At 41.2% G+C, this 11,653-nt stretch overlaps 1 protein-coding gene across 2 annotated transcripts in view; it reads right to left on the bottom strand.

Moving 5' to 3' along the window:
• Positions 1–253: 253 nt before the first annotated feature.
• tbx15 (T-box transcription factor 15) overlaps positions 254–11,653 on the bottom strand; it is a 40,635-nt gene continuing 29,235 nt past the window's right edge. For both annotated transcript variants that reach the window (XM_051403610.1, XM_051403611.1), the window contains exons 7-8: positions 6,073–6,170; positions 254–2,275 (exon numbers count right to left, since the gene is read on the bottom strand). In XM_051403610.1, the coding sequence (XP_051259570.1) occupies positions 1,443–2,275; positions 6,073–6,170 (931 nt within the window). In that variant the 3' untranslated portion in view covers positions 254–1,442. The remainder of the gene's footprint in view (positions 2,276–6,072; positions 6,171–11,653) is intronic.

The following is an 11,653-nucleotide window of genomic DNA, read 5'->3' as shown; positions in this document are numbered from 1 at the left end:
CATTGTGTAAAAGTATCATTATTACCATAATGTTTTTTGTTTATGTGTTCCAAATTAATTTTTATGAGCAACTCCTGTTTCTGCTGAGCTTTGGGGATGCTTTCATGGCATATTACCAATAAAAACATATTTTCCCATTCTCTTTAGTTGGAAAACAACTTCTTGTTCTTAATCTTTGCTGAATAACCGTTTACAATATCCAGTTTATTTTGAAAACCTACTGCTAATGAAGAGGAAAAAAATCAAAACAATGTACATGAATTAAAACGTTTATTGAGCTTTTTACGTGCTTGGCACCTGTATTTACATTTTTTTAAAATGCCTCAAAAAAGAATTACTTTGCCATTTCCCTTTTTTCACACATTTTTTTTTATAACAGATTGGCCTGTAAAATTGTTACATTGCTCAGCACTTAAATACACATCTCTACAACACACCAAAACATACTTTAATTACTCTGTTTTGCTATTGCTTCTTTTATAACTTTTCACACAACAACTTTTAAGCTTATGTTATTGATTGCATTTTCCATCTTATATATACGCTTAAAAACTTAATCCACTCAAAAATAGTGAAGCCATTCCAGTCTGTGAGGATAACGGGTTGATGAAGTTGTGTGGTGGAGTCTTGAACGTTCGCGCCTGCTTGGAGTTTTCAGAATGACGTTCCTTAGTTTAACCCGACCTACAGTTCTTTGACTCACTGCATCCACGTGTTGTAGTCACCCTGTTTGGCACCACAACTGGCCGCCACAGCGTCCAGATACTTCATCTCCTGCATGTATGTGGAGCGATGACTCATTCAGTTGTCCAATTGTCCAGTTGTCCCTTTCGTTCCAGCCAAAACTTCAGAGCATGAAGGCGAACCACCGACCCCTTGACATTTCTAAAACAATACATAACAAGTGCTGCGAGAAGCAAAAACTTCTGGATCACAGTGAAGATTCTCTGGTTACATGATATCATGACCGGATGGTCTTTTAAGTCCCAAAAAAAATCAAGAATGAGTCACTTGAAAAGAGTGTTGCTATATTGCACCATAAGAGATTCACAACTGATAATCCCTTCTGAACCAGAGTGTGTGGGCTCCTACCTCTCCTTCTTATTACAATCGGAGGATTTTGTTGTTTCTTTCCTGTCAGAAACAACAAAGAGAGTGAGGCTGCTGTCCCAATTTTGGCTTTATTAATACAAAGATAATTAAATAATAGTTTTGACTCCCTCTATAATGCTTTGTAAGTGGTGGAGTGTCTTTAAAAACAAAAACATGAGATGATATCCTTTTCTGAAAGGATTGTTTTGTACCTCAGTACATTAATGCTTCATGTGAAAACACCGGTTCAACATCGACACCAAACCTGGTTCATTTTTTTGAACTGAAATTTGCTTTTCAGCTGGAAGACTTGAGACACATGGAGGACTGTGAGGTTCAATTCCCAGTTTCTACACCATGTGCATGGACATCTGAGAGGAAGGGCCATACTGACGTCCATCGCAGGAGCTGCTGCCCTGCTGGCCACTGGTGGTGTTGCCGATCATGTGCATAGTGTCCATGCTTCCGTTGGACAGGTACTGGCGCTCGGCGAAGGCCCCGGCAGTAGACGAGGAGCAGAGCAGACCTCCCTGGGGCTTCTCGGGGCTGGCGGCCAAGCGGGGAGAGGTGGGGAAGTTGTATCCGTACAGGTTGTAAGGGTTGTGCAGGGAGAAAGCGTTGTAGGATCCCTGCTGCACATGGTGGTGGCTCCCGCTGAACATGTGGGCAGAGGAAGGGGAGGATCCGGATGTAGAGGATGAGGCAGTGCTGGAGCTACCTCCGGCCTGCATCACGTACTGAAGCTGTGAGGCTGGGAAGGAGCCGAGCTGACTGCTGTAGGCATCCATCTTGCCTCCGGTTCCACCGCCGCCACCGCCGCCTGTCAGGGAGGCGTGAGCGCTGCCCTGCATGCCAGCAGCAATCAAGGAGGAAGTCCTCTGTGGTAGGAAGGATTCAGAGGGCTGAGCAGAAGCCACAGCACCCCCTGCGGCCTGGAGGCGTCCGTAGGAACTGTCAGCCAGGCCGCCGTAACCCTGCAGGGCCGCCATGTTGCTGCGAGCGCAGGCCGGGTACTCGGACAGGCCCAGGTTGCAGAGCTGACTTTCCCTGCAGCCAACATTGAAGGTGTTGGGGGCGAGGTGGAAGGTTGGAGGGGAGCAGGAAGGAGACAGGAGGTGTGCCGCACCAGAAGGGGAGGGGGTTCCCGTGCTGGAGGTGGTGGGAGAAGTTCCTGTGCTTCCACCTGGAGAACACACAAATGCAGAGAGACTGAAATACAGTGCCATGAGTTTCAAGACCAGAACCAGTTAAGTTTAAGTCAGACCTGTGGAGTAAAAGCTTTAACTTCAAATTATGTATTATTTGACTATGGATGTAATCCACTGAGATGTCTGTGTTGTTGTGGAGAATCATCCAATAGTGCAGTGAGTCCCAACCAGGGGTACATTTACCCCAGGGGGTATTTCTGCAGTTACCAGGGAGTATGTAAGAAGATTGTGGAGTAACTTAACTAATCTGAAAAAATAGAAATTCAAATTTATTTTAAAAATGATATATCAACATATTGAGTAAGCTGTAACACCTGATCAGCAGGTGCTGAGTTGGTGAAAACTAGCTAGTTAGCAGCGAGCAGACAAGTCTAAATAGTTAGCTACAAGTAATAGATAAATGGTCAAAACAGCAAAAAGTAACAGATAAACTGCTAAAAAAGTTCGTTTTTTTTTTTAGAAATGATTGACAAAAATCATCTAAAAGTGGAGAAGTGGTTTAAATAACCAAGACTAATGGATTAATAGTTTTAAAAGTTAGCAAAAAATGGATACATGGTTGAAACATCCAGCTTGTGCCACAAGTTGTACGTATGTGAAGTTACAAAAACCAAAACACATAGTTCAATTAATAGAAAAATAATATTATAACATTATCCACTTTCACATCCAGTCTTAAATCAAGGTTGGGAAACACTGCAATAGTGGATAAGACACAAGGCCAGAAAAGCTCTCATGAAGGCCGGACTCCAAAACTCACACCTGTTACTATGATGTATGGCACTGTTCATCTTTAGATTAAAGGTTTTGTGAAATCATAAAATTATTAATTGCAAAAAGAGTTTATTATACGTGAGATTAAACGTCTAATTTCCTGAATAATTAATAGTTATTGAGCATTTATCATTTACTCATTCTGGCAAGATTTTTCCCTGCTAAAAGTAGAGATGAGCAATGCAGTGGTGCAGTGGTGCTGTGGTGCCGTGGTGCCGTGGGGCAAATGCTTTTTAAAATCAACCATGAACAAACTGGAGCATGAGTTCTGTTCTTAGTTTATTGTATAAGTGAATATAAGTATTATGATCTTCTGTTATATTTATTTATTTATTTATTACATAAAACAGCTAAGAGTGGGTTGCCTGCCATATTTTAACATATGTCAACAAACCTTTTTTCCCGGAAAATTTGATATAATGGGAAAGTGACATGAATCCCAGCCTACCTACCTCTGACCTCCTCCCTGTGTGGAGGGTAGCAAGAAACAGGTTTTCCCTGTGGGGATGTATTAGTATTAGTCTCTCATTGCCAGACCTCCACATCATTTCTACCCTGTGGCAGTGCAGGAGAATGTCTTGCACAATTGCCTGGAATGTATAAATCTTCCTTTAAGACAGATTTTTATCTGAATTGTATTTTGCACAACCAAAGTTTTTGTTCAAATTCTTCACCACTAGGTTATATCTTCAAGGTTTGAGCGTGTGCCGTCCTCGTCTCTTTCTTCATAAAGAGCAGATGGAAGCAGAATGCAGTAGTAATTGCCAAAGGGAGCATTTCCCAGTGATCCACATGCAGTCAGACAGACAATTAAAGTAAGCAGTAAGCTACGTTATGAATTCACCTGTCGCCAGTTGAATATATAACCTTGTTGAGCCACGTGGACTTTTTCAAACCCCTACCCTCAGACTAATTGCAGGGCCTTGCTCTTTGAAGCAGCTGGATACGAGATTGTGAACTGTATCGTAAAATATATTGCTGGTATGTGGAGATAAATATGGATTTAGTTTTGACCATGTCTGGTCAACAGAGCCGCCCCACATCCCCACATCCCCTCATCCCCAGTCCTTTCCTTAATAAAAAGCCACAGACTTGTACTGTACTGATTCAGCTGAAAGGGAAAAGTGGAGACTGTATATACAGTTATACAGTTTATATATATGTATACATTTTTTATATATATATATATGTTGGCACAAATTGTATCAAGTCTTTCAATGTGAAATGATAGCTGTGGGATATCAATCGCATATTTCTCTGTTAATGAGAATTTGGCCAGGGTTCATCTTGCCTTTGGAGAAATTCAGTTTGAACCAAGAATGAGAAGGAGGCATAACTAAATAATCCAGGACTTGCTTGGCTGGGGTTCTGATTTTGCACCATATGCCTTCGATAATATCGCTGCAGCTCTGCTCGAGAAAATGGGGGGGGGGCTTGCGGGGAGGGAGAGAAATACAGAAAGGGGGGGGGGAGAAGGGAAGAGAGGACGATAGTTTGGTGATGTCATGTTTTCCTCTGGTTAGAAGGACTTGAGGTGCTTGAGCGCCGAGGGGGAATAGCTGATTACTTGAAGGGAAAAGGGTGTCTGGTGCCATAAGGGCAAAAGCATACACACACACATATGCACACATATACAATCACTGCACACGTACACCAGTGTCCTTTCAGAGTGACACAGGCTTCTCTGGCGGTGCAAGGACTTTGATTAAATCCTAATCACTTTGGAGGAGTTCAATGATAACAAACACATGTCCGCTTGCTCAGACAAAATACGAAGCGTCACGTCATGCTGACCCCCAGAGGTAACCGAGATAGGGTCGGTGAGGAAACAGAGTTGCTTTAAAGCGGCGTGGCCCTTGATATGAGCCATGACTAAGATGTGCCGGCGCTGGAGCCGAGACAAAGGGAGGTGGCCCCGACTGACGCTGACTCGTGTCGTGGAGGCGTCCAAGAGCCACAGGGTTTGTTTAACGATTTTATTTTCAAGGGCTGCGCGTGATGTGAAAAGTTCAGCAGACGCCAGCTGACCTGCCAGAGGAGCAGCGTATGGCCAAGCTCAAATGAAGGACAACCATAGCCGTTGCAGTGTGTGGTGATATATGCAGGGAAAGTATGCAGAGGGAGAGTTCAGGTTGGGACAGCACATGCACCAAGGTCATGCTAATTACCACTGTACACTACTCTCAGTTCACTATACAGCTGATTACTTTACCTTGGTCCTAACATTAAAAAAACACATGTCGTTGGATTAGCAGCAAGCTGTACCATATTTATGTATGTGCAATAATCACAAGAATAAAGATCAATTGTTTTGTATCAACAAGTTGACAAAATTCACATGACAGTGAGTCTTATAAAGTGACTGAGTATTATGGGATACCACAGTGGTTCTCAAAGTGCTCGCTGAGGAGTCATATCACATTCAAACCTAGGAAGGGCTAATTTTCACTAGTAGCCACTATGCTGGAAAAGATCCCAAAAGGTCTATATGAGGAAGAAAAAGTCAGAAAAGTTGTGTTCTGTCAGGTGTCTGACAGTAAGAAAGGCCATAAAAAACATTTTATTCAAGTGCTGTTAGCAATGCTCCTTGCATATCTGGGATCTTTATTTTATTTGTGGCCATAAATACGTGTCATCAGGTGGAGGTCAACTCAACAGCTTTGGATGTTGGTCCTTCAGAATAAGACAAGGCAATCTTTTTGGAGTTGACAAATTACGCCGTACCTTCAACAATAATATCATGGAGTAATCTAACAAAGTGGAGGCACAGAGGCCAGTTTCGGCTTTGTAGATGGGCTCTGACCATTACTTCTTTTCTCTAAATCGCTATATTTATATTGTATCTGTTTTGTATATGTTTATACTGTACAAAAGAAACATTTAACAAAAACAAATAAAGCAAGGAAATTGAATAAGAAATGATGTTAGAACTAGAGGTAGACAGGACAGACTGAAGGGGGATTTCTTCTGCACAGAGAGAGAACGTGCATTCACACACCTTGCTGTTTCTGCATATTGGTAAAGTCTTCAAATGTGAGGGTCCTCACAGGAGGTCTCCAGAAAGCATAGGTCTCCATGATCGCCTCCAGGCCAGTCCTGACAGAGACAGAGAGAGAGATTTCAGAACACAAAAGGCCTCTGCATGTGTGTGTTGAGCACATGACATACACACAGTGAAAGAGAGAGAGAGAGAGAGAGAAAGAAAGAAAGAAAGAGAGAGAGAGAAGGAGAGAGAGAGAGAGAGGTAGTTTATTATCATTGCTCTTCTTAAGATTGAGCTCTTCGGGCAGACGGGGTTGACCAGGCACTTTGCAGTCCGGGCCCTTCAGCTGTAAAGCTCCCTCCCCAAAGGCAGTGTTCTCTGATCTGATTTATTGAATTTGCTTTGATTTTCATCTTGCACAATCTGGATCTTATTCATTTATTAACCTTCTGTTATCCTTGTTTTATTCTTCCACTTAAATCTCTATTGACATAAAAACAATGAAAATTTGTATTCTGATGTTGCCGGTTTAAGTCTTGTATAACGTCAAATTTGACTTTTTTCCCAAGTTGTTAAGAGAGAGAGAGACACACACACACACACACACACACACAGAGAGAGAGAGAGAGAGAGAGAGAGAGAGAGAGAGAGAGAAATAGAGAGTAACAATATGCCAACTATACCAAAACATCAGAGACATATACGCACAGATTACAACCACCCAAAAATGTCCATATCTTGTGGGCGAAATACAACAATGTGCAAACACAGCAGCAAGGTTTGTGAGCTGTTGTGACAGGAGAAGGGCGTCCAAAGGAAACCAACCACCATGAAGACTGTCAATCACCTGCATACACCTGCACTGACCATTTCTACTGTGCATTCTCTGATGTAGACATACTTATTGTATGTATAGTTCTCACTTATCTGTATTTCTACGTTCTGTTTTTCTAACTGTAAATTTACAGTTCTCTATTTTTTTTCTCTCTATATTTATTTATTTAGAGTTATTTTTTACTTATCTGTATATATAGTGTATTTCTAAATCAAAAAACACATATCTTCCATTTATGTGAATTTTTGTTGTTTTTATTTCACACTTGCTTTGGAAATGGAAATGTCTGTTTCCCATGCCAATAAAGCTCCACTGAATTAAAATACATTTTGAGAGAGAGAGAGAGAGAGAGAAATAGGTTGATAGTAATTGAGCCAGATTAAATGAGAGAGAGAGTGAGAGAGAGAGAGAGAGAGAGAGAGAGAGAGAGAGAGAGAGAGAGAGAGAGACAGAGAGAGAGAGGGTGGAGAAACTGGAGTCCTGCTCAGAGGAAACTGGAGCCATTAAAAAGGAGCAAGTTTTTACTGTGCACATAAATCTGGGTGACGTTTCATCTTGAATCTGTACACGGTTTCCCTTCCTGCATGATTTACTTCCCTGCGCGCCACTCGGCCTCGTCCCAGAGAAACCAGCGCCCGTCACTGCTCACCATGTTATTTTAGGGCCACTAACTCCCTGGCTACGGCAGCTCGTTAGTGCGCCATGCTAATCGCCCAGGCCCTCGCCATCACTGCACTCATTCATACGATCACACTGCTGCGGGACCAAAACCCAACAAATGAGCTGTATCCCTCCGCTAGGCCATAAAGCCAGGTCACCAGACACAACTGACGACACTGCCATAACTTAGGAGCTTGGGACAGTTCTATATTAAGACGCTATTAAGAAAGTCAGAAAAAGGGAAACATGTTGGTGCTTAATTTGAGAATTAGCAGTGCAGTTTTGCCCTTTCTATTAATTTTGAATTTCCTGTCACTGTGGAATTAGTTGGTAATGTTCCACAGAAACCAGTCTGCATTTACACTGCAGTCACTTTACAGCTAAAACCCAAAGAAAAGTAGTTTTTTTTATTAGTTAAAGGTACATCTTCACTACACAAACTACATAAACTGGATAATCTCATATTTAGAATTAAAACCTGTTGGCAGGAAGGCAGGTCACTGCACTAGTACAGTATTAATGTAGATTACGCAATAGTTTTGCTACCTGAAGGCAACTTTTTGAAGTGTTGAGGCATCTCCACAAACACACCAAACCTACTGTACTGTGGCTTCAAAATGTTAGTAAATGATGAGATGTGTTCATTGTCATGGCAACAAGACATTTGCATTCTGTATAGCCAATCACAATGTTTGTTTACAATAACTTCCGGGTAGAAAACCTTTGCATCATGTACATATGATTTAATGGCAGTAACATGTTGGAGTGTATACATCTTGTTCATATAAAATGCATGTTTTATGCTTTCATATCTGATTAATAACACGACTTTCACTAATGTTAGGTTGGAGACCTAATTTACCTGTTGGGCCACAGAAAATGAAAGCTTGAGTTTACCCAAAACTAGTCTGACCGGCAGTGAGTCGCTGTTGGGCAGATTTGGTTTTCAGAGATGGTAGCGAAGCAACAGCCTCTATTCCATCTGATCAAACCGTGCACCTAAAAGTCTTGGCTTTAAATATTTCAGAGAATATAAATGTGATACTTCAGCACACCATACAGATAAAGAAAGCATGTGATGCTGTCAGACAGGATGGACAAATACTCTTTCATTCTTTCTCTTATACTATATGTATTTTTCCCCGCAGCCACATGTCTTGGTTCCTGTCTGCTCATATCTCCATGTTTCACACAATTACCCAATCAGTTTATAATTGGTCGACTTGTAATATCTGGTCTACACATGACATAAAAATGACTGCTTGATCCTGCGTGACCTGGCAGCTGCAACCAGTAATGAGAGAAAGAAACAGCAAAGCAGGAGCCCGGGAGAAAGGTTTCCTAGAGAAACACGCATCACTCTCTCATGGCTCACATTACAACATCTTGGTGAGGATTTATATTTAGAAAATGTGATTACGCATGTCTTACTATGTGTCTTCTTGCCCATATATGGGCAGTAATACGTGCAAGCAAAAGTGAGCATTCCTAAATGACAGGTAAAACCCGCCTTCTCTCTTAAACTAGCTGGATACAGTTTTTTTCACAGGTTCAGTCAGATTGAAGTACTGCATGTGAGCTGGAGGAGACGGGATCAATGTGATACAGGAAGCGTATGCAACTCGCCCCCTTCCTCAATAAAACGAAAAAGCAGGCAACTTGCACTCACTGCACACGGGATCAGATCGCCTTTTATCAACCCAACAAGCTGCACCTGATGCTAACAACATCTAACCACCACCACTGAGACTCCATCAGCGATGACGTTGGTCAAATGTAGTTCTGTTGCCTTTATTTGTTGTAAATTTTAATTGTTTTAAAAGTTGTTGTTTTTTTTTTTGTTTTGTTTTGTAATGCCCTTACTTTTTGTAAAAAAAAAAATATATATATATTCTTTTTTAAATATTTTCATCATTATCTTTCTTTTGTAATTATTATTATTAATGCCTAAATATGGGGCTCATCCCCATAATTCAATTGTCATAACAATGCTTTATACCCATGGAAGTGGTCTTTTGAAAATATGCAGGTTTTGTTCATTAAAAATCAGATCTGTGCCACATAAAAGGAAAGAAAACCCAGCTGTGGTATGAAATCTAATATAGCAATGCACCAATTTAAATAATACAGCATCAGTTACATTTTCTGTTCAGCAGACGCCCAGAGTGACTTACAGTATGTGACCAATTAAACTCCTAAATCACCCTAATTATGCAAAGGCAGCGGTACGGGGGGTCAAGGGTCAGCGCCTCAGCTCTCTAACAATATCTGTGAGTGATCAAAGATAAAAAAGCAGTTCTAGACAAGGAGGAAGGGTTTTTAAGGTGACAGAAGCTCACTCTGAGTTCTCCGAGGCTCCTACTTGAGTCTGAACCAAAGAAATCCCAGCAGAGCTGAAAGGAAGGAATCGTGAGCAGTACGTGAGGATCAATTCATTTTCTCTCTCTCCGGACAAATATCTCAGTCTCCGTTATCTTTTCATCTGTAGCTTTTCTGCAATGAAATTCTAATGCCAGTTCATAAATCAAACGGTCTATTGTTTGAAAAACGAAAAAAGATGTCTCAAATATCTGTGTGCCAATAATGCGGACCAGATGAGGGGGCTGCTTTCATGTGTAGAGGGGTCTGGTGGTTGAGTGCACCGCCTCTCCTTCCTCCTCTCCTCCACAAGTGTTATATATGATAATTCAGAGATGGAGAGAAGGAGAGATGATTCCGGAGAGAGAGAGAGAGAGAGAGAGAGAGAGAGAGAGAGAGAGAGAGAGGGAAAGGAAGAGAGTGAGCTAGAAACTTGAGAAAAGGGCTCATCTTCATCAACAAAAGTCAAACAATATTATTAGCTCACACAAAAGGTGTGTGATTATCAGTAATAAAGTTAATAAAGTGATTTATGATTCTACAGTGTCAGTAACCAATAGGAGCGCTCTCTCTGGCTGACATGAGCACAGCGGTAGTGACAACACAGCCGATGCAACAGCTGACAGAGAGAAGAAAGGGTCTGAGGAGTCAGGTTGTGTGTGCTGTTTGCTGTCACACTCTTTGACAGCCACAGAAAACTGTCTGTCTCTGTCTGCATGGTGTGTGTGTGTGTGTGTGTGTGTGTGTGTGTGTGTGTGTGTGTGTGTGTGTGTGTGTGTGTGTGTGTGTGTGTGTGTGTGTGTGTTGCCTGGCTTGTGTGTAAAGTATGTTGCTTCCTAACAAGGGATATAAAACATCATGTTCAAGTCTTACAAAGAATTCTATGGTGTGTGGGGATGTTGAATAAAATAACATGACTTCAGAAAGAGTTAATTACCCTGTAAGCATGGATTTGGTGATTTGCAGGTCAAAAGCTGTCTAGACGTCTAGGTTGAAGTGGGCTAAATCTGGTTGAAAAGTGCATGTTTTTTAGACAATTACATGTAAAGATTGTTTCAACAGCCTTTTAATAGCTATATGTCTGTCTGTAGCAGTTCCTAAACATGAGTTGAAATCATTTTTATAGTTTTTTGTAACTAGTTAAAAAAATCACCACTTTTCCTAAAACAGAGGGATTATGGAGCCACGATGCAAACAAAACTAACTAAACTCAGATCCATGAAAAGCTCACTGTAGATGTTGCCGACACAGGCGTAAAGATTATTTTTTTCAGCCATGAAAGGATATGTATTAACAGTGTGTGAGAAGGTTGGCTGATCATTTACAGCTAAGATTAGAGGTGGATGGATACCTGTGTGTTTAGGGGTTTACGGTGTAGCAATGTTACGTTGCTACATCATATGCAAGAGCTGACCTGCACAGTGGAACTAGAGGTTTGATGTCAAATTTAACACATTCATTTAGATCAATTATAAAAATAACTAAAAATGTAAATTAACACGTTTAACGCATACCACCCCTTAAAGCCACCCGCCTGCCACCCCAATGAATATTTCTCTAGATCCACCCCTGGAGAACTATGATAGGTCAGTTTGGGTTGCTTGTATTTTTTTTCTCCTAAAAGACTGCGATGCTTTTGGAAGATTATTGATAGTAAAACCACATCAAGAAAGTTCAAATGCAAACCTACAACTGGCTAAGATCATCACATTATACCACAAAAACAACAAATGTAAGCACAAT

The sequence above is a fragment of the Dicentrarchus labrax genome, unplaced genomic scaffold, assembly GCF_905237075.1.
Source record: "Dicentrarchus labrax unplaced genomic scaffold, dlabrax2021, whole genome shotgun sequence".
In the NCBI taxonomy this organism is placed as follows: domain Eukaryota; kingdom Metazoa; phylum Chordata; class Actinopteri; family Moronidae; genus Dicentrarchus; species Dicentrarchus labrax.
Note: the sequence above shows the minus strand (reverse complement) of the source record. Positions and strands in the feature narration are given on the sequence as shown.